Source organism: Felis catus, chromosome A2 (genome assembly GCF_018350175.1).
Source record: "Felis catus isolate Fca126 chromosome A2, F.catus_Fca126_mat1.0, whole genome shotgun sequence".
Lineage (NCBI taxonomy): Eukaryota > Metazoa > Chordata > Mammalia > Carnivora > Felidae > Felis > Felis catus.
In genome coordinates, this window is record NC_058369.1 from 59,072,160 (window position 1) to 59,093,715 (window position 21,556).

The following is a 21,556-nucleotide window of genomic DNA, read 5'->3' on the forward strand; positions in this document are numbered from 1 at the left end:
CAGAATGCACTGTATCCAATATGTTCCCCGGGGGTGAATCACCTCTCATGGCCAGAGGTGTGTCACAGCTTCCCTGTCACCTCCCCACTGCACCCAGCCTGGCCCCTCCTGGCAGGGCTCCCTGGTGTCATGGCTAGTCTTAGGCCAGATCTCCCCCTCAACCAAGGTCACATGGGCAGCAGAAGCCGGGTGGCAGGTAAGACTTGGGCATTTTAAGTGCATTTCGAGTGGGCAGTCAGCACTTAATTACGGGCCCCCTGGGAAGAGACTGGATAATCAAAGAAATGCCCCCACACACCTCCAACAATCCATCCGTCCCCTCAGGCGTCCTGCGCACAGACACGGCCAGAACTTACAAACTACACGAGGCTCCCTGGTCCTGGAATGCACGGTTCTACACAGTTTGCAAAACCCTGAGCAGCAAATGGACTGACTCCTCCTCCCACTGGACGTGTGACCTGAATCCGGCTAATCAGAGCACCTCGTTCTCCAGGCCAAAATGTTTGGTTCAAATGGAGACGTGTGCCCTAAAGTTGGCTAATGAAATCTCTACTTGGACATGTGCTTTGGTAAGCCTACAGCCGCTGGCAGTCATTGGTGCCTCCCACTTGGGGAGAGCCCTGCCTGAGAATGAACCAGTACAGATGACAGAGAAGAAGACAGATTCCTCATGACCTCATCGAGCTCCTGGATCCAGCCAGACCTGAAGCCAGACACACCCTTGGACTTTTCTATCACAGGAGGCAACCGGTTCCCTTCCATTGCTCAAGCCAGTTTAGCTTAGGTGAAGATATTTATGATGGAGAGCCGCCCCCCCCCCCCCGCCAGAAGAAAAATATGCGTGGTTATTTTGTTGGGGTGGTTTTCACCGGAACGGGCAATGATGGCTGGAAAGTGGATTTCTCAAGCTACATAGTAAGACCCCGAGTGAGTTGAGTTTGAATCCTCGCTCTGGCACTGACAGTGCTGTGTCTGCGGGCGATGACTGATCTCACCTCTCCTTGTCCTCAGGTCCTCCTCTCTCAGATGGGGCTACAATGCTTCCAGCTCCTATCAGTCAGCAGAGTCTGGGCTGCGCTGCAGAAAGTTCCCCAAATGACCGTGTCTCGCACACCTGCTACTGTTCTGAGCTCAAGCCCTGTGCGCACGGCAGGCTGGCTGGAAGCTCTGCTCTCAGGATCCTCGGTGCAGGAGGACTATAGGCCCCACCTGGACGCACCGTAAGTCACTTCCGCTGACAATCCAACGGTGGGAACGGGTCACCCAGCCCATTTTCAGAAAGGCCACACGTGCCCATGAAGCAACACCATCTCACGTGCCGCTGGGCGTCCCGGAAGGCCCCAAAGGGGCACGGTGGGGCCAAGGCTCCTCGGGGACATCGCAGCAACCTCCCAAGTGGTCTCTGGCCTCCTGCAGCTTCTGATTCGCCGGCCCCGGAGCTGACAAGTGCAGAGCGCAGCCTCAGCCCTCTGCCACCCACAGACAGCCCCGTTGACATGCCCCGCTCGGCACAGCCAGCACGCCCTGGTATTAATAGCTGATGGTTTTAATACCCTCGACAAGCCAACGTGTGCGGCAATCAGAAGGCGCCTGCCTCCCTCCCGCACGGCGCTTGCTGTGTAATTACGCGTGATCACAGCGCAGCGAGCGCTGATTGCGGCTCAGAGGCGATCGCCTACTTTCAGGCTGGTGGGGCTGGAGCCCTCGGCGGCCTAACGAGGGTAATTGAGGCAGGACTGATTGTGCCGGAAAGCTGGAGGGGACCGAGCCATGAGAACGGGCCGCGTCACACCCCAAGCGGGACGCATTTGCTAAATTTGTTTCCGACGCAATTTCATGGTGATTACACTGATTTCTCTTTAGTAATTGAGCCTGGCGCTGAGCTCAACGCCTGCAGCCCGGCTGTCAGGACGGGCCCATTTTGGAGCAGGAGGTATTGATTATGATTTATGGACCACTGTCAGAGCCCTCGGGAAGGAAAGATAGAGCGGGAAGGCAGGCCGGAGCGCTGCCGGGCTCTCTGGGAAACTCCCTCCTGGATGTGCCGCGGCCGGTTTTCCATCTGGCTCTGTCACTTACCGCTGGGTGCCCCTCAGCTCCCCGTCTGTTGGGGGTAATGACCTCATCTCATAAAGTTCCAAACCAGTTCGTACACCGGTCATGGTTGGTCGATCGACAGGTATGTCCTTTGGGGACGTGTCACGCCTGTCCCACCGGATATAGGCCTGCCTCGTCCAAATGCACCACGGCTTTGGACGTGGCCCCCATGCCCACCCTCTGGGGCAGGAACGGCCATCCCTGTTGGGCCATGTCGGAAACCGGGCCTAGAGACGAGGCCCCTGCCCAGAGCCGCATGCTGGCGGAGGTTACACCGACACCTTTTTCGCCCGAAAAGTATCTGCCACAGTTTTCAGGGGACGGAATGCGCTAGTTTGTGCTAGTCTGTGCTGCGAAGGCAGCCAACATTTCCCGCGGGGTTCCTCAGCCACAGGGCTCCCCACAACGCGTGCTCCCGGCTGAGAACGTCTGGTAAGCACAGCCCCAGGCCCTTCCTGTCCCAGGAAGGGGCTTGAGGTCACTGGAGCACCCAGGCCACTCCTGGCTCTGGGCAGCAGAATCTGTATGGTGACAAGGCCCCTGGGAACAGCTCTGGGCTGCACGTGAGTCCAGGACTCTGTGCTGTGTGGGCCCCAGAGACGCATTGCTTTTTCCCACTGCCTTAATTTCCGTATTCTACATTGTAAAATTTCTCCTCCTCAACTATACAGGACCCTGCTGGGGCTGGAGACTGATATATATATATATATATATATATATATATATATATATATATATATATATATAATATATTTTTTTTAATTAAAAATTTGTTCTTTCTTGCTCACTGAGGGCACGGTGGAGTCCCAGTGGGAACTGAGGGGCTTGGGCTTTGGTGTTTTTCAGGGTCAGCTGATGGTTCCAAAGTGCCTCCAAACAGCCAAGCACGGGATCCCGCCCCAGAGCACCAAACCCCCAAGGCCTGGCCTGGCTGATGCTGCCACGCCTCCGCGAGCCCCAGCTCAGCAGGCAAGGGTCCCGTCTCGACCGGCCGATGCTGCTCAGGTGTGGGACCTGCCCCAAACCCCTCCCAGCAAGGAACACGCAGAGCCGAGAGATTTAGCAAAAATGTTTAATCTCTCCTTAATGTGTGTGTGTATTTACAAGTACTAAATCTGAAGAACAGTAAAATAGGAAACAGCCGTATATTTACACAGTCCGCGGGCCGAGCGCCCGGTCGGCCATGCTGCTCCTGCTGGAGAACAGTGGCTGAGGGGGCGGCTCAGGCCGGCCGAGTGATCGCTCTTCTTTTGGGTGGGGGCTCTGTGGCGTTAAAGGACAGCTAATTGTGGGCTTCGTCTTAAAAATATCTGTCTCTCTCTCTAAATATATCTATTCTAGCTTGTGTAGCACCAACGACGTGAGCCATCAGATCCAGAACTGGGGAACCGGGGTGGGGGTGCTCTCAGCGAGGCCAAAGTAGGGAGGGCGGGAGGGATGTTCAGGGCCCTTGGTCTCAGGCGCCCCAGGTCCCGCTTCCACAGGCCCCACCCCGGCTCCTCGGGCCCTGGGTCAGGAAGTACAGGGCAAGCTCGAGGTATATGGAGGGACCAGGCTCCCAGACCGAGGTGTGAGCTATCCTGGACACTCCTGAGATGGTGCAGAGCAGGGAAGGGCGGGGGGAAGGGGGGGTGAGGAGTGGCAGTAGCAGGGCAGGCGATAGCAGCAGTGTCTGGGACAAGCTGGGAGCCCTTGCACCCCACACCGTGGCCTGGATCGCCCAAGCCCCGGGGCTGCAGCAGGGCCTTTGGGACAAAGGCAACCACCCTTGCCACGCAGAGCAGGGCTCCAATTCCAGGCTCCTACCAGGTCCTCATGCCTGTGTTAGGGTCGGAGCCCCGGGCAGGAGTCCGTGCACAGGTGCCAGTGGGGTGCTACAGAGTTGGGAGTAGTGACGGGGAGAACATGGGGTCTGACTGCAGACCCGGGAAGGTAGGTTCGGGGCCTGCCGCACCGGTGAGGGCAGGGCACGATCAGCGCCAGGGGCTCGCATGTAAACACAGACTGCTAAAGTGCTTGCGCCTCCCTCGGCCACCGCTGCCCGCCCACCGTCCAGGTGACTAGGCCACAAGGAGGGCACCGCCCTGGAACCTGTAGCCTCCCAGAGGCAGGCACAGGGGCTCAGCTCTGCGGGGACCAGGGACGGTGGGGGAAGGGGCTGGAACTGGATTCTGAAGAGTGGGGGGGCACAGGGGCTGAGCAGTCCCAACCTGACCCTCACAGAACTGGAAGAACGGGGGCTTCAAGTAGAAGCTGGCGCCCTGGGAAGACTTTCGGGGGTAGGGTGGGGACAGAGGCTTGCCCCCAGGCATGGCCAGGCTACACCAGAGGGGAGGCAGGGGTGCACCCAAGGACGAGAATCCAGGTCAAGGAAAGCGGCTACCAGAAGACAGCCTGATCTCTAGACGGACTGTCCTCAGCTTGGCCATGCCGGGCACAGGGGCCAACCTGAGCTCCACTGGGGCACCCATGGCAGTGGGAGGCGGGAGCCCTGCCCAGTGCCCGTAAGACCCCCATCTGCCCTGTTCCGGGAGCTTCCTGTGCTCGGATTTCATGCAGCTCCCTGACGAGAGGGGGAGGCCCCCGACCTGATCTCCAAGGTGTGGCTCACGCTGCTTAGGAGGGGGGGACCCCAAGACGGGCAGCCCGTGGGCGCGGGGCCGGCCACAGTTAGCTGTCCCTTAAAGTCCGTGGGAATCTTTAGTACCGTCGAAAAAGTGAATTGGAAAGGGGCCGGGCCGCTCGTTCGCTTTCACAAGTGACTGCTTAATTAAAAAACATAAAAAAAGGGCCTAACAACCTCTAGTATTCAACACTTGCAGTTTTAAAAAGATCAAGTCAGACTAAACGCTAGCACAGTCATGCAGGAATCCACGGCCCCGCGCCCTGGACGCTCTCGAGGGGCCAGCGAGAAGTTCTCTCCTCCTCACATCAAAACGAAAACAGGATGACCCACAGGTCGAGGGGCAGAGGCCTGGGTGGGGGGGCTCCAGTCAGGGAAACCCTGGCCACTTTCTCCACGACCATTTGGTATTGCTTTCCCACCGCCTTAATTTCCTTATTCTACATCGTAAAATTTCTCCTTCTCCAGTTAACTATACAGGACCCCACTGGGGCTGGAGACTGAGGCTAGAGCCACATATATATAGATATATATATATGTACAGGGTTTTTTTTGTTTTTTGTTTTTTTTAATTAAAAATTTGTTCTTTCTTGCTCACTGAGGGCAGGGTGGGCAGAGCCGACCTCCAGGCCCTCTGGTCACTGCGTTCTACCCGCAGGGGCCCTGCCACAGCCCTGGCCGCCCGCGCAGAGTACAGCAGGGTTTCTTTATTCCTCCTACATAAACCAAGTCCCCAGGTGTCCCACCGCTCTTGAGGGGCCCGCACGCTCAGAGACACCAGACTGGAAGCCGCTGAAGGTGGAGTGGAGAGCAGGGGACACAGAGAGGGCGGAAGGGAGGAGGGTGCTCGGGGGCTGCTCCCAAGACCTGCACAGTCGGAGAGCACAGCCCGCCCAGGGGTGGGTGCTGGGAGCGGTGCGGTGGGGGAATAAATAATGGGAACCTGCGCTCAGGATCCGGAGCCCCAGGCCCAGGCCCCAGTGGCTCCCAGAGGCACAGCCCTGAGGACAGGAGAGGAGTCACCAAGTCCTTCTGGAAGCCGCCTGGGGGCTTCGAGGGAACCATTCTGCAGCCCCTCCATAGGAGGGAGCTGGGGCCTCTCTGGGCGAGGTGGACGTGGCGCTCCGGCCTCGGCCGCGGCCATGGACAGCACGCGGTGAATCGGAGGATGGTGGCGGTGGGGCAGCAGCGAGCGTGGAGGTGCCGGACGCGGCAGGTGGGCAGCGCGACGGGCGGACGACTTGAGCTCTCCTCGGCTGGGCCCTGGCCACTCGGCCTTCCCCTGGGCTGCCGTCAGGCCCTGGGCCTCGCGCTCCGCCCAGGAAGCCGGGAGCGGCTGACGCCCTCCTGGCCCCCCGTCCTGGCCCTCTGACCTGGGCAGCACGGCCTCAAGGAGACAGACCAGGCTGGCTACCCCTTCCTGGAGGGCTCCAGCCTTACTCCCAGGTCCCCGGCGGTTACCCTCTTCTCCCAAAAGCCAGGGGTCACACCTGGGCTCCCCCAGCCCTGCGGCGAGCAGTTCCGGGCACAGAAGGTGCTACAGGCACGGTCACCCACACCGAGAAGCACTGGGACCCCCGCCAGGCAGGAGGAGGAAGGGGAGGGCCGGGAGGACACTGGGCTGCACGCCGGCCCTGAGCGCACCGGCACTTGGCACAGTGGGGGCGAGGCTGCCTCCGGGGCCTCCCAGCTCTGGCTGCCGGACGGAGGCCGCCCCCGCGGGCCCTCTCGCTCAACTCCCGCTGGGTGCTGACGGCCTAGTGTCTCAGCTGCTCAGGGCCATCGTGTCCACCACCTGCTCCAGCTTGCTGCGGAGCCGCTGCCGCCGTGCCTGCTCGTCCTTCTCCAGGGCCGTCAGGATCTGCAGAGGGGGGCGGGGGTGTCAGCAGGCCTAGCTGGGGCCGCCTGCTCGCAGGGGGTGGGGTACACGGAAGCTTGGGGGGCGCCCAGGGAGCATGTCACACGGTCGTGACCGGCGGGGTCTCTGGAGCCAGTGCCAGGTTCCAGCCGCTCCGTCCTCGGCTAAGAGGCCTGGGTTGAGCCTAGACCCCCCAGGATCCCGGCGTGGAGAATGAGGCCCCCGGGTCACCATTCCTACTCTGGATCCCCGAAACACCAACGCCACACAGGGCTTACTCACAGACAGCCCTTTGAGTCCTCTTGGTGTGGCGTCCTCATCTGTCTGTCACAGCAGGGCCTGGCCTCCCAGGGCACAGACGCCACCCCCACATAGCCTGCTCTGCACCCCAGCTCGGCCGGGAGAAGCAGCACCGGGCTCTTGTCGGGCCCTCTGCCTGCACTCCTGCGTCAGGCAGGCCAGCAGCCGAGCGGCACGCAGCCTTGCAGCCACCTCCCTGCACCTGGCTCCCTCCAACCACCGCCTGTCCCTCTGTACCCCGTTACAGCAGAGCTCCTCGGAGAGGACTGCTAGCTTCCCTCCGTTTTCCCTTGAGGGCCGAAGGAAGGCGGGCTTCAGTCCACAACTCATCCTCCTTGGAGCTGGGCCACCTGCCCACGGCCTGTCCCTGCCTCTCTGCCCCAGGGCCCCACCCGTCCCCTCCTGGCTCTGGACTCACCTCTGGGGCCGCCTCCTCCATTCACAGGCCAAGGTCCTTCCCTCAGTTGCCGACCCCACACCCTGGCCTAGATTCTGACACTCCTGTTCTCAGGTCCTCTGCCCCTCAAACTTGAATAGCTGGACCCCTCGCCCCTCAGACCCGTGCCTCCTGCAGCCTGCCCCGCCTCCTATCACTGGGCTGCAGGTCTGAAATCAGGCCCACAGCCTGTCAGATGGGCAAGGCCCAGCCCCCGAACCGAGTGGGCCTGGCAGCACAGCCACAGCTCCCACCGGCCCCCGCCTCCCTCCCATCCTCTGGCATCTGGCGGTCCAGTCATAGCTCTAAACCTTGATGGCCCGTCTCACTCGGGGAATAGCCCAAGTTCCCCAAGGTCTGCACACCCAGTGACAAACCCTGCCTGAGCCTTCCCTACCCCTCCTCTAGGGCTGGCTCTGATTGGGCCTCATGGCCTCTGCGGTCCTGCAGCAGGGCCTACTCTGGCCTTAGGGTCCTGGCATTGGCCATGCCCATCCTGCCTCTCCAGCCCTGTGTGCACCATCCAATCCAGTCTGTAAGTCCATCCTCCCTCCTCCAGCGGCTCAGGGAGCCCCAGCTCTGCACAGATGCCAAGGAGACCTCCTGAGGCCTCACTCCAGGTCAGCAAGGAAGGTATTAAAGGTTGAGGAAAGGCCTGGTGCCCTGCCCTGGAGACACCCACTCAAGCCGATAAACCTCATAACGGCCCCTCAGGGAACGGTCCTGCACTGACCCACGGTCTCCACTTTGGAAAGACACTGCCATGCGCTCCCCCGCGCCCCACACCAACCACACAATCCCTGACCTACTACAGCCCAGCCCGACCCTGAGGCCTGGAAGGGAGTCATAACGACATTCCCTTCCTGCCCCAGCGAGTGAGGTGGCTGGTTGGGGTCCAGAATGGAAAGGAAAAGCGCCTGGTCAGTCCTGAGACCGGGGAGGGGCCAGCGGAGCAGGGGTGGCCCAAGGGACCTCGAGGTGGGAGCCTGGCAGGGGTCTGGGCCAGGCGGGTGTGGAACAGGTGGCTGTGGGTGAGGGCGAGTGCACATGCTCACCTCGTCCTTGTACTTGGTGATGTAGGAATAGATCTCGTGCAAGGCGCTCATGCTGTTGAACTGGCTCAGGTGTAGCCGCGACTGCTCGGCCAGGTAGGCGCTCATGTCCTGGTCGCTGATGGCGGGCATCTTGGCGATGTCAGCGTAGTACCTACAAGGGGCGGCAGGGCGGGCCATGAGCTGGGTCCGGCCCCTCGCCCACCTGCCTGGCGCCCCGGCGCCCGACTCACCTCTCCACCCAGCTCTTGTAGTTGGGGATGTCCTTGGCGTAGAGCAGTTTGTTAGAGGGAGAGTCCTTGCCCAGCTTGTGCTCAGACGTGGAGCAGGAGTCCATGAAGGTCTGGGCCACCACAGACAAGCAGGCGTCCGTGATGCTGCTCTTGTGGATGTCGAACACGAACTGTGGGTTCTTGATCACGTTCACCCAGAAGCGCAGGGGCAGGCTGCAGGTAGGCAGGCCCAGGCGCGTGGTCAAACAGGGCCTCAGCACCCCTTCCGGATGGCCCAGGGACGGGGCCAGCCAGAGGTCTCGCAGCCCTCCTGGCTCTGACCTTCACGGTGGCCATGGACTTCCTTGCAGATGGGACAACTGAGGCCCACAGAAAGCCAGGACTCTCAGTGAGCGAGGGCTGTGCGTCCCTACCACTCGGTGCCTCCTGGAGGATAGTCCCCTCCACACAGGCACACGTAGGTGAGACATACAGACCCAGAGGAGCTCCCTCACCCTCGGGTGCCCGCTGTGCATGGCCTGCACAGGGTCCTCCTAGGCCTGCACGACTGCAGGGGTCACACGCACCCAGGCTGGCTCACCCCCAGGTATGCACACACCTGTGCAGGCACACTGCTGGGCTAGCTCACACCCGGACAGGCTCACCCCCAAGGCAGGGACACCCCTGGGCTGGCTCATCCCTGCTCCTACCCAGATGGGCCCTCGAAGCAAGACCAGGAAGGGATCCAGGAGACCCAGCCCCACAGACAGCTGACCTCTTCATCTAAAATGCCACCTCTAAGACAGCCATCAGCTAGGAAACCAATAACCACTAGTGTGGCTGTTTAATTAAATAGAATTAAGTGAAACTAAAACTCCCTGTTTTGGGTTGCACTAGTCTTGTGTCAAATGCTCAGTAGCCACACATGGCTGCCAGCCACTGCTCTGGACAGCAGAGATCTAGAACATTCCATCATCGCAGGAAATTCCCTGGACAATGCAGACCTATACGGCACTGCCTCTTCCCCAGCACCCCATGGAACCCCTCAAGGAGCACAGGGGAGGCAGGCAGGAGCTGGAGGCCCAGGGTGGGCCCCAACAAGGACCGGGCTGCATCCCAGGCTAGGGAAGCAGCAGCACGTAGAGGCCAAAGTGTCAGGGGGGGGGATGAGATCACCAGAGGACAAGGGAGGAAGATGCCAGAGGCCAAATGCACAGGAGCTTCTCTGAAGACAGGGCAAATGATGCAGAGGGCACACGGTCAGGCTCAGAAAGACAACATCCAGACAGGGCGGTGGCCGCTGGCCCCGGGGAGGAAGGGGTGAGAGCTTCAGGGGTGTTTGCTCTCACTGTCATATCCGCCCCGCAGCCGGCCAGCGTGGGCCCATTCCGCCGCGCCTGCTTCTCACACAGCAGCCCACACTCACACACCTGCACACAGCCAAGCACATCCCAACACACATGAATACACACGCACGAAAACACACGCGCATGTCCACCGCCCATGCCTAAGGCAGGTCCTGCAAGTCGGAGCAGGGGATGTGCCCAGACCCTGGGTGGGGGAGGCCACAGACACCCCCAGGAGGGGTGAGTCAGGAAGGCCAACCCGAAGAGCAGCTGGCCTCAGCTCGCAGGCAGTGCCGCCAGGGGGCCTCTCTCCTACGTCCTGGCCCCTGGGGGACAGCCTCCCACAGCCCCGCAGCCGCCAGCCCTGCCCAGCTGCGCCCTAGAGCTCACGCTCCTGCTCGCGGCAGCCTCTGCCCCGGGACCCACCAACCCCGTCCCCAGAACGCACCAGTTGCTCTTCCAGGTGTGGCGCACATCCGAGTCGTGGATCTGGTGCTGGTCGGCCTGCTCGTCCAGGAAGTCGAACATGTACTTGATGGCCAGCGGCAGGGCCGAGCCCCGGTGCGCCGTGCTGAAGATGGTCTCAAACAGATCATCCACAAACTTCTGCAGCGTGCCCTGTATGCAAGCGAGGGCACAGAGCTCCAGGGGGGCTGCCAAGGTGGCCGGGGCGGCTGGCCGCAACCCCCGGGCCAGGGCGAGGATGAGGGCTTTGCTCTGGGCTTGGCTTTCTGAGGCCTGGGCCCGGCTGTCCCCGCGTCCCCACCCCCAGCCAGCAGGCCTACTTTGGTGGCCAGCAGCCGCGTCAAGTAGATCTCCGAGACCATCTTGCTGCCTCGGTCGCCCTCCCGCTGGTCCAAGTGGTCGTGATTCTTCACGAGGTGCCACAGCTTGGTGCCGCTCTCCAGGTCAGGCGTAATCATGGGCGTGCGTGAGCGGAGGCTGTCGGGGCTGCTGGCCGTGCGCAGCATGCTCTCTGCGGACACCGTGCCCGTCAGTGGGAGCCTCGCCACATCTAGCACCCGTGCCCGCCCTGGTGCCAGCTGGGTGGCCTCAGGCCAGGCAGCTCCCCTGTCTGAGCCTCAGTTTCCTCATCTGAAAAGTGCAGTCAACAGACCCACCTCCCTGGGTTGCTGGGGGACAGATGTGCCACGATGTGCCATCTGGGGAGAGTCAGCCTCCAAATTTGTGGGAAAGGTCATGTCCAAGTGACAAGCCATGACAAAGCCCCCCCCCAGCCTGCGGCAGAGAGCACGGGGGAGGCGTCCCACCCAGATCTGCAGGCCCTGCCCAGTGTCCCCGTCACTCACCATATCTGCTGAGGGACTTAGTGAAGGTAGACGAGTTGGAGATGTTGTAGGCGGACGTCTGCTTGGGCACCAGTGCTACTGAGGACCCGTCCGTCACCTGCAGGCAGAGGGCCAGGAGATGTGTGACACACCCTCGGGGGCCCAGATGACACCCTCTTGCTGGCTCCGTGCCTGGAGGACAATCACCTCAACACATTCTGAACCTGTTTCCCTACTAGTGCCCCTCCAGGGCCGTGTGGGGCCTCTGTATCCTCGTCCCCGAGAGCTCTGCCACCCACAGCCCAAGAGGCCTGGACACTGCCTCGGGCCCCCAAGGGGAAAGGCCCCAGCTGTGGCCAGAGGATCACCTGGTAGTGAGCCAGAGTGTTCAGCCTCTTCCAGTCATTGTCGATCTTGGTGGTAACGTCCTCGTCCTGCAGGATGATGCGTGCCATACGGCCCTGGCGCCACTCTGCGGGGAAGGTGAGCGCTGGAGGGGCGGGCACCTGGGCAGGGGCACCCACCCAACTCTCCCTCCTGTCACAGTGGGAAGGCCAGGCCTTGGCGGGGCAGAGCTTCCTGAGGACACTGAGTGAGAGGCCTCCAAAGGCAGAATAAGGGAGAGACGAGGCCCCTCCCTCCCTCCAGGCAGCTCCCACCCGGGCTCCAAACAGGAGGCACGCACCCCTGCAGTTAACCCCGCATCCCTGCTGCCTCCCATGCCCCCTCTGGCAGCCCTCTGCCTGTTTCGGCTGCCCCTCCCCCCGTGGTACGCCCTGCCTTCCAGAGCTCTAGGCCCAGAGCTCAGCCGGGCATTTAAGGCCAACGTGGCGCCCCACCCCTTAGCCTCTCAGCCACAGCAACCGTGGGGCTCCCTGGCCCTGGCTCTCCCCTTCTTCCTCTGGCCCTTCTAGAGCTGCAGCTGCCCCTACCTGTCTGGCTCATGAGCCGGCGCAGCCCCCGCCCCAACTCCCACAGCCCACCGCCTCCTACGGCACATGGGAACCCTCCCTGGATAGGGCAGCAGCCTCGGAAGTGTCCTTCCTGCTTCCACCCCTCCACCCTGGCTGGGAGCTTTCCAGAGCCCAGCCCAGACCACATCCCTTTCCTCAACACCCCCCATGGCCTCCAGCACCCTCCAGACCAGCACCCAGTGCCTGGCTTGTTACCTGTGGCCCCAGACACGCCCCCCGGTGCTGCCCCTCTGCCTCAGGCCTTGACACATGCTGCCAGCCAGCATCAGGGCCCCTCCAGGGCTCACCCAGGTCCATGTCCCCAGCCTTTGGCCGCTGGGAGTAGGGCACACCCTTGTACACGGCATCCAGCAGCTTCTCCTTAACCTGCGTCACCGTGTCACAGTTCAGTCCCTTCACTGGCACTTCGGGAGCATTCTCGTTCTCGGGGTTCACACAGTTCAGGGTCTGCGGGCGGGGAGGGGCGCGGCATCAACCCCCAGCTCTCCTGGGGCAGGCCGTGCGGGGGCGTGCCGAGGGGCCGGGGCTGGATGGGACAGCTGGGCTCGCGCTCACCAGTGTCTTGTAGTCGATCTGCTGCCGGATGAGCTTGTCCTCGCTCAGGGAGTAGCGGGCCTCACCGGTGATGGCGTCGATGGGGCCCTTCTCCATCTGCTGCTTGATGGCGCAGTAGAGCATGAAGAGGGGCTCTCCTGCACACTCCTGTAGCAGGCGGGCGGGCGTCAGGGGGTTTCCAGGACACGTCGCCCCTGCCCCTGCCCCCACCTTCCGCCCCCCTGCTTCTGGTGCGTTTGTGAGCACGCGTCCCACGAGGAGAAACGAGCAACGTTTCCAAATTCTTTCTGGGAGGCAAGGGGAACCCTGGCTCCAGAGCCCAGTGAAGACTGTGCAAGAGAATAAATAACTTAAGCAACAGCCCAGCTGCTCCTGAGAACTTCAAAGCGAAAATTCGAATGGGGCCTCAGCCACGAGGGTCAGGAGCACACGGAGAAGAATACCATGTGGCCGAGCCGCCTTTCCGCCAAAAGAAGACGGAGGCCAGTCGACTCCACCCTGAAGCCTCCCCCCACATCAGGCCTCAGTGGGACCGACATGCCAGCCCCCAGCCCCACTCACCAGAGCCAGACCGTGGCAGCCAGCATCACACCCAGGATGGAGCCCAGGCTCCCAGTCCCACCCCCACGGCCAGAGGCCTGGTGGACCCTATGCCACACAATGCTATGTCTGACGGTGATCTGTCAGATGTCGGGGGCCCACTGCCCCTCCTTCCACTACTTGAGGACACAAGGCCAATGAGGTCACAGGTGCAGACTTACTGACCCAGAGCAGCAACTCACCGGCCCCGCGGGACCTGGAGTCCACGACCAAGACAACCCGAGGTGGTCCATCGGCACTCGGCAGAAGTCTGCTTTGCCCCTGCCTCTGACCACGTGCCCTCGAGCTCCCCACACCGCAGCCACCAAGGCCACCTCCTACTCCTCCAACCAAGCGTGTCCCCACCTTCTGCACCTGCCCATTCCTACAACCAGAAATTCCTCCCTCAGGCCTTCACTGTGGACAGAAGCAGCCCGGGACCAGTCTCGGGTGCCCCTCCTTGCCACGGGTATGGGCGGGTAGCCCCAGCGTGGCCACCTCCCCCCTTGTGGCCCTGGGCCATCTCCTCGTGCTCAGCACGCTCCCTCACGTGCACAGTGAATCAGAAGGGGGAGCACTCCAAGTAGATCCGGCCTCCCTCTCCCTCTGTTCACTACACCCTTATCCCCACCCCTGCACAAAGCAGCACCAGCCTGCGAGCCCAAAGCACCACCTGCAGACTGCACCCCGCCCCCCACCCGGTCCGTCTGCCTGTAGTGTCCTGTGGGGCCTGACCCGCCGCTGGAACCACACACAACACACACCCAACCTAGGTTCTCAAACCGTATGTCAAAATGAGACCCCTTTCTCTGGGTGTGCAGAACTGGGGTCAGACAGGGAGGCACTGAGACAGGCCTCAACACCAGCTGTCTGCACTCTCTAACCCTTGCTTCTCTTGGCTTCTAGAACACAGCCTAATGAGCACGGAAGTATACCAGATGTGGTCTGCACAGAACTGCGTTTTTACGGGAAATGCACAACTCCATCACCGGCTACGATAAGGTCACTTTGACACTGCTGTTGTCACCTCCTGCTGTGGCCCCCACTGCACAAGCCTCAGCCAGGCTCCCCCAGACCACTCTTGCTGGACCTGGCACCCATCTCAGGGCCCTTGCTCCCTCTGTCCGGCTAACTCCTTCCCTTCCTTCAGGACTTTGCTCAAGTCCCTCGTCCCCTTGACCCCCTGCCCCTCTTGCACCTGTTCCCATTTCCAATCCACACCTCTCTCCCCAGTCAGGGCCAAGAATTTGCTCTGGGCAAAATTCAGCCCCAGGCCGCCTGTGCCAGCACGACCCCTGCCACCCAGCAGCCACTGGGCTGCCCACGACCTCGGCCACCTGCAGAGCATCAACCAGACACCAGGTGGGGCACACACAAACCATGCACACCGGGCTGCACCAGGGCCCCACCAACCCCCACCTCTCAAGACTGTGGGCCCGTCTACCAAGCCTTCAGATTTTAAGGGAAACCAGACGCTTGGGTCCAAATCATCTTGTTTCTAAAGCACAGGGGACCAGTCCAACTACTTACACTCGGAACAAAATCCACCAGGGCCCGTATGTAGCCTCTGCCCCACTCTGAGGCTGGCCACAGGCCTTCAGGGCTCGTCTCCCGAGGGTGGGGGGCTCTCCCCAGCTGCAGCGGCCTGTCCAGGCAACCACAGAGGAAGCCCAGACAGCCACCCTCTCCCCACGACAGGGGCCAACGGGAGCCTCCAGGAGCCTCGCCAGGCTGGCCAGCACCAGGTGCTGCCCAGGTGTCCTCTCCATCCTTGGCTCTGGGCCATGGGCTCAGCTACAGAGACCTGGGCTTGTATCCAAACTCCAGCTCAGCCAGATGCCAGCCGTGGGCCCCCAAACAGATCACCACAGAGGCTTTGGGGCTGGGCGAGGTGTGGACAGCCTCCAGGAGGAAGAAAAAGGCCAATGGACACATGTCCTTGGAGAGTTCGTGCTGAGACCTGATGAGCCACGCTGGACTGAGACCCCCACCCTCCCCACCTGCCTGTCCCGCTCTCTCCCTTTTCCCTTGAACCCATTCACCTGCCTGGCACCCTGCCTCAGACATCCTCTCCTCCCTGGCACCCACCTACCTTCAGGAATTTGTATAAAAGGAAGGTAAACCAGTTGGTCAGCATCTTCTCCGCCACTGATTCGGTCCTGGGGGCACAACATGGACAGGGGTGGCTTAACTTGGGCCGCTGTGCCCACCCCACCCGCCGCCCGTGGAGCTGAAAGTCAGGCCCCGAGAGGCACCCCAGGCGTCAGGCAGCTGGGGGACTGCCATGGAGACCCCAGCCCCTGCCCCCAGAGCCAGGCCTCTGAACAGGAACAGCTCTGCCTTGGCACCGATGGGGGCCAGTGTGGCGTGCCCCGGAGTAGGATCCCCGTGCCTGACGCGACAGCTAGGCCCCCGGGCCTGTGGGCTCACCGCCGCAGCAGCAGCTTGGGGTGGTTCTTGCTCTCCAGGTTCTTCTCGATGAGGTCGGACAGCAGCTGCTTGAGCACACCCGTGGCATACTCCATCTCGCCCTGCAGGGCCGTCATGATGAGCGAGGCCACGTTCCCACGGTCTCGCATGGAAAAGCTGCGCTGGGCCTCCAGCGTGCGGATGAAGGTCAGCAGGAAGTGCTTCTTGGTGAGCAGCTGCCCGAACAGCGTCAGCGACTTTTCCACGTTGGCCTGCACCTGGGGGAGGGGCAGGCCACAGGCCCACTCAGACCCAGAGGGACACCCGGCCTGGATGCAGACCTTCTGGCTGAGGGGCTGAGGGCAGGGCCAGAGAGCAGGCCTTGAAGGCGGGGGACACGTTGCCCTGACAGGTCCCTGGGCCTCAACTGTCCTCGGCAGAATGGATATGGCCCGGCAGCTGAGTCACCCACCATACCACTGTCAGTGGGAGGTGGAGAACCAGGGCCACCCTCTTTGCAGCCAGACTCTGGGACGGCCACCTCCTGCAGCCCTAGCTCTTGTAGCTAAGAGAAAGCTGGACTCAACCACCCATCTGCTGGGCGCCAGCAAAGTATGGCCGTGGTCTCACTCTGCACCCACAACCGCCAAGGCAGAAACCACCTTCCCCCCTTCACAGAGGAAGACAACGAAATCCAGAAGAGAAAGAGGCTTCTTCAGGGCCACACAGCATGGAAGTGCGGGGGGAAAAGGACGGAACATAGGCATGGCTGGCTCCAGGGTCCCTACTCTCTCTTATCTACACCAAGGCTTGTCAGTATAAGAGATTCCCCACGAGGCTATACCAGAGGCTGCCAGGGACACGTGCTCCCAGCCCAGGCAGACAAGTGACAAGACTCAAATAGAATGCACAGTCTACGAGGGCAGCAAGACCAACACGGTGGATGGCAACATTGGGAAACAGACCCGGTAGAGCACGTGGAACCCTTGACGTGGCAGCAATTGCAGGGATGAGGAGGCGAGGAGGTGATGAGCAACCCACGGCAGCCCCGGGCCGGAGCCAGACTGACAGGAAGGCCCGTTCGGGCACAGCAGAGGAGGGAATGCCCAGCCGACAGAGCTACGATCGGGAGTGGGTTCCCCAACATCCAAAGTGTGCAGATGGGACCCCCTCAGCCGGACAGCATGACCAGGCCAACTTACCGAGCCCCCTGCCTGTTCCTAGCTGGGGCCTGGGCTCCTGGCCTGCCGCTGGGGGCCCCGAGAGGACTTTGGGGCCAGCCCTCTCGCCCTCAGTAAGCTCATGCCAAGAGTCTGAGCACTGCCAACACCTACAGAGCAGAGCCCGGCTCTCTGAGCGCCACACACTCACCCCAAACGCCCATGCAGACTCTAGCTGGGCACCCACACCTCCCAGCATGCACGGCAGCAGCCCCCTGCCCAGAGAAGCTCGGCATCCAGAACCAGCCAGGAGACGGGATGGGTGAGCTACAGGTGGTACCCAGTGTGCTAAAGGACTTCGTAAAATAGAGGCAGGCCCCAGTGAGCCCAGGCCCCAGCCAAGGTGGCCGGCTGGGATGAAGCCTGGCCCTGACCCCAGACACCCGCCAGGCGCATCCCCCCGCCACTGCCGAAGCACTAAAGGAAGCCAAGGGTCTTGCCTCCCAGCGCCCCCACCCGACAGGTGTGAGCCACCCCCCAGGGTTCCCAGGCCACCCACCAGGACCCAGGAGCTCCAGGAGCAGGCAGAGGTGCCAGCGAGCCCCAGACGACAGCCCACCTCCATCTCCTTGAGCACTGGGTGGTCCTCAATCCCGGGGAAGAGCACCCGCATGGCATATGTCCGGTAGTCGAGGAACGGGATGCCGGCACCATCCAGGTCGTTGGTCAGCTCGTGGATGTCCGTCTGCAGCTCTGCAAAGGCTACAGCCAGACGAGGTGTCAGAGCAGGTGCCCAAGAGCCCCAGCGCTCCCACCCGCAGGGCCAGGCTCATACTCTGGCTCTGCTACTTGCTGGCTGGGTGACCGTCCGGAAACTCCTCAGTTTTCCCAGTCCAAGCACACAGATAAAAACTCTCTGTCCCTCTGACATGTCACAGGATTAACCAAGACAACAGCAGAGAAGGTACTCAGCCTGGGGCCGAGGTGGGAGGGGCTCCTCGTATCTAACGCAGGCGCTTGGAGGCCAGGAGACTGTGGGTGGCGGCTCTCCCCACCACCCTGGGGGGCACATCACCCTGTGGCTCTTCTGTCTCAGCTTCTGGTAAGAGAAGGGATGGGGCCAGGTACGAGAGGCAGGAGGCTCTCCCTAGGCCCCGAGCCCTCCACGCCACCACATGCATGAACGCTGACCGCCGGGCCCTCTACACTACCCGACCTGCTCCGGGCAACTCTGCTTCTTTCAGAAACAAAGGCAGGCAGGGCAGGGGCAGGCCTCAACAGAACATTCCAGAGCTGTGAGGTGTCTGCTCTGCAACAGCCCGAGGGAGGCACTATCTGATCCGGAGCCAGAGGAACGCTAGACGGGCTCTGGGGGATGGCTGGCAGGTTTAATTCAGAGCAGGGACCTTCATCTGCCGGGGACCGCTGGCCCTGGAGTGCCTGCCGGCCGCTGCACCCACATGGTGCCAGCAGATAAAGGCCCCCTGCACGCTGGCCTCAGCACACGGTTGCCTCACCCCGAAGAGAACCCCACCTGCAGAGTTCCTAATCCTGGCCCCCGCCCGGGCCACCTGTCTCCCACCCAAGCCCCACACACCTGCCTGGGTCCCATGGGACTGGTTCTCAGCCAAGCAGAGGTCCCGGGCAAACGCGACACTCTGGGCTGGGTGGAGTTATGAACAGCCCAATACCAGGCCTGCAGCAGGCCTGAGGGTCCCATGCAGCAGTCACCCACTGGGCCTCACACTCTGTGTACCACTTGGCTCCCTTTCCTCATGCCCCGAACAGGTGCACTCCCACCACCTGCCTCCCAGAGCTACGGGCTGGCCATCTGCAAAAACTTGGATCCCTCACCCGTCGATCGCTGTTGGTGCAGCTCTATCCACCTCTCGTAACAGCCCCAACTTCCCTGAGGAGGCAGCAGGCCAAGGGCCACGAGGAGATGGGGGGCCATCCCAGGCTGGTCCGGGGCCCAGGTGTCACCACCTCATACCAGCCAGAGAAGCCGACCAGGTTCGGGGACGGCCATCACCGGCCAAGGCTGCTGCCTGCTGCCTAGAGCCCCGAGCACACACAGCAGCTGAACCCACCCCCTCAAGCGGCTGCTGTGCAGCCCAGGGTCTCCATCCTGGGCCACCAGGGAGGGCTCCGCGCAGGCCCTGGCCTGAGTGCCCACCTCTCTGCTGCTGGCACTCAACCCCCATGCGTCCACCCTGTAGCAGCAGCATGCTTGACACACGAGCAGGTGTGGCAGTGTCTGCTGTGCCAGGGATGAGTCTGTGATTGGGCACACTGGCCTCTCTGGGACCCAAAGGACAGAGATGGGGCGCCATCCCCCCGTTCCAGCTTGGGGGCCGCCACCCTGGCCTTTCCCGCAGACCCCTGAGCCCACAGCTCACATTTCTCGGACGCCTGCAGCCCCTGCCTGCCAGAACCCATCCCACTCTCCGGGGAACCCCCCTCCTGCCCTTGGGGTCTGCCCACTGTCCGTTGGGGGTTTCAGGGAAGTGGGGCACATAACCAGGAGTGGCATCAGGGATCGGGCAGAGCTGGGCCCAGTGGGGAAGCTGAGCTTGCCCGTGGTGCCAGCCCCATCCCCACAGGGAGAGACACCTGAAGACACAGGAACCCGTGCTGGAAGTCAGCCGCACCCCGGACCTCCCCTGCGCGAGAGCCTACGCGATGTCTCCCTGCCAGAGCCTCTCTGAGCTGACTTCCACCGCTCACACAGCAGGGTCATAAGGGACACATGCCCCTCCTTAAGAGGCTGGGCTGTGGCCCAATTACCGAGAATTCCCGAGACAGCCCCTCGAGGACAAAGATCAGTGCCAACCAAGGTCTGCATGTGCTGAGGGCCTAAAGACAGGGCCCCTCCTTGGTGCCGTGCCTGGCCCCACAGACGGTCACCACGCCCATCCTGCTGATGAGTAATCTGAGACACAAGAAGGCTGGATGCCTGTTCAAGGTCCTGCCACCAAGAAGGGTCATAAATGCAGGCGCTCTGGCTCCAGAGTCTGCGTCTCAAGCGGCACTCACGGAGGCTGTACTCACCCCAGAGCCCATCAGGCCCTTGCCCACCTGCCTGAGACCGAGCATGGCACGACAAAGGTGTCGGCAATGTTGAAAACCAAGCAGAGTCAGTGCAGAGGACGGGGCCTGGCTTGCAGGTGGCAGCAGCTGCAGCAAGGCCCCTCCCCCCCTCTCCCGGCCACGCACCTTCCTTGCACTCCAGAGCCACGCGGGACTCCAGGTTGTCCATCTGTAGCTGCAGCCGCTTGAGGGTGCGGTCGGCGTCCCGAGACTTGCGCTTGTAGGCGATGAGCACGGCCACGATGACCAGCAGCAGGAGGCCTCCGCCCCCGCCAATGCCAACGATGGCAGGCAGGGTCAGCAGGCTGTCCGAGTACACCTGCAGCATCCCTGGAGAGAATTCGAAGCCACCAGCCCGGACCTGTGGGTGGGGGTGCAGGCTGCTCAGGAGGCCCCTCCCCCACACGGAGCTCTGGAGGGCCCCTGGTACCACGCTCGCTGAGTGGCGGGGACGTGGGGAGTCCGGGCAGGTGCTGCGCCCACCCAGGGGCACCAGGGCTGGGCGAGGGCTGAGTTGGGCTCCCTCTGGGCCACAGGTGAGTCTGGGGCTCAGCCACAAAGTTGGCGTTGCCCTAGGGAGGCAGGGTCAGGGGGTCAAAGGCAGGTGCCCAAGAGACCAGAGCTGGGGCTGGATCACGGATGATGGGCGGGCCGTGGACGCACCGTGACCTTGTGCTGCCCCGTGAGGTTGGGGGACTCGCAGAGCAGCTGGGTCTCTGACACGGTGAGGGCGCAGGGTGTGGAGCCGATGAGCACCGTGTAGTTGAGCCGCGAGTTGCCGGGCGCAGGTGGCAGGAGGTTCCGGCCCTGTGGGCGTGGGCATGAGCCAGAGAGCCCCACGGCCCCGCAAGCCCCGCCACCCAGTGCCACCACCCGCTGACTCCAGCCCACCTTGAGGATGAGTGGGGAGCTGGGCTTCAGTTCCAGGAGGCCCGTGGGGCTGAGTGGCTCCAGCACAGGGTCCGGGTAGTAGAGGAAGGAGGAGGAGTTGAGCACCAGCAGGGCACGCACGTCGTCCATGATGAAGCCCAGCTCATCCGGCCGCTCCCCCAGCTCTGGCGGGCTACGCGTAGGGTTGTCCACTGACGGGGCACGGCACACCATGGTGGTGTCGTTGTATACCAGGCAGCTCTGGGGACATAGGCACGGAGGCTGGGCTGGCCGCTCCCCACAGAGTCAGACCCCCCCCCCCCACCAAGCAGGGCCGAGGGGCTGCGGCCTCCCTTGCATGTGGGGCTCCCCACCCGGCCGGGTAGGGCCGCTTCCTTCCCTGGGGTCCACGCACCCCCCCACAGTGGCACGAGCTACGAGGGATCCCTCAAGGACTCACGTTCTCCCTCTCAACGCCTCCATACTTGGCCCGGATGCGGGGTTCACGGACAGTGGCCAGGTTGGTGCCCGTGATGGTTAGGAGGGTCCCTCCGCTAGAAGACGGAGTAGGGGGTCACAGGGGGAAGATGGACTTCTGCCAAGGTCCAGCGCACGTGGGTAGGGCCAGACACTCCAGTCTGCCCCCCGAAGACAGCTCACAGGTTAAAACCCCTGTGTGCTGGACCTCCGATTTCGGCCACCACAT

At 62.3% G+C, this 21,556-nt stretch overlaps 1 protein-coding gene across 2 annotated transcripts in view; it reads right to left on the minus strand.

Annotated features, from left to right (window-relative positions):
• Positions 1-3,155: 3,155 nt before the first annotated feature.
• Positions 3,156-21,556, minus strand: part of PLXNA1 (plexin A1) — a 49,016-nt gene continuing 30,615 nt past the window's right edge. For both annotated transcript variants that reach the window (XM_023250088.2, XM_003982562.6), the window contains 16 exons: positions 21,311-21,404; positions 20,872-21,111; positions 20,644-20,787; positions 20,107-20,341; positions 17,510-17,652; positions 15,752-16,008; positions 15,414-15,480; positions 12,743-12,889; positions 12,475-12,634; positions 11,582-11,685; positions 11,235-11,331; positions 10,710-10,900; positions 10,373-10,542; positions 8,600-8,812; positions 8,370-8,520; positions 3,156-6,581 (listed from right to left, as the gene is read on the minus strand). In XM_023250088.2, coding sequence (XP_023105856.2) covers positions 6,486-6,581; positions 8,370-8,520; positions 8,600-8,812; positions 10,373-10,542; positions 10,710-10,900; positions 11,235-11,331; positions 11,582-11,685; positions 12,475-12,634; positions 12,743-12,889; positions 15,414-15,480; positions 15,752-16,008; positions 17,510-17,652; positions 20,107-20,341; positions 20,644-20,787; positions 20,872-21,111; positions 21,311-21,404 — 2,509 coding nt within the window. In that variant the 3' untranslated portion in view covers positions 3,156-6,485. The remainder of the gene's footprint in view (positions 6,582-8,369; positions 8,521-8,599; positions 8,813-10,372; positions 10,543-10,709; positions 10,901-11,234; positions 11,332-11,581; positions 11,686-12,474; positions 12,635-12,742; positions 12,890-15,413; positions 15,481-15,751; positions 16,009-17,509; positions 17,653-20,106; positions 20,342-20,643; positions 20,788-20,871; positions 21,112-21,310; positions 21,405-21,556) is intronic.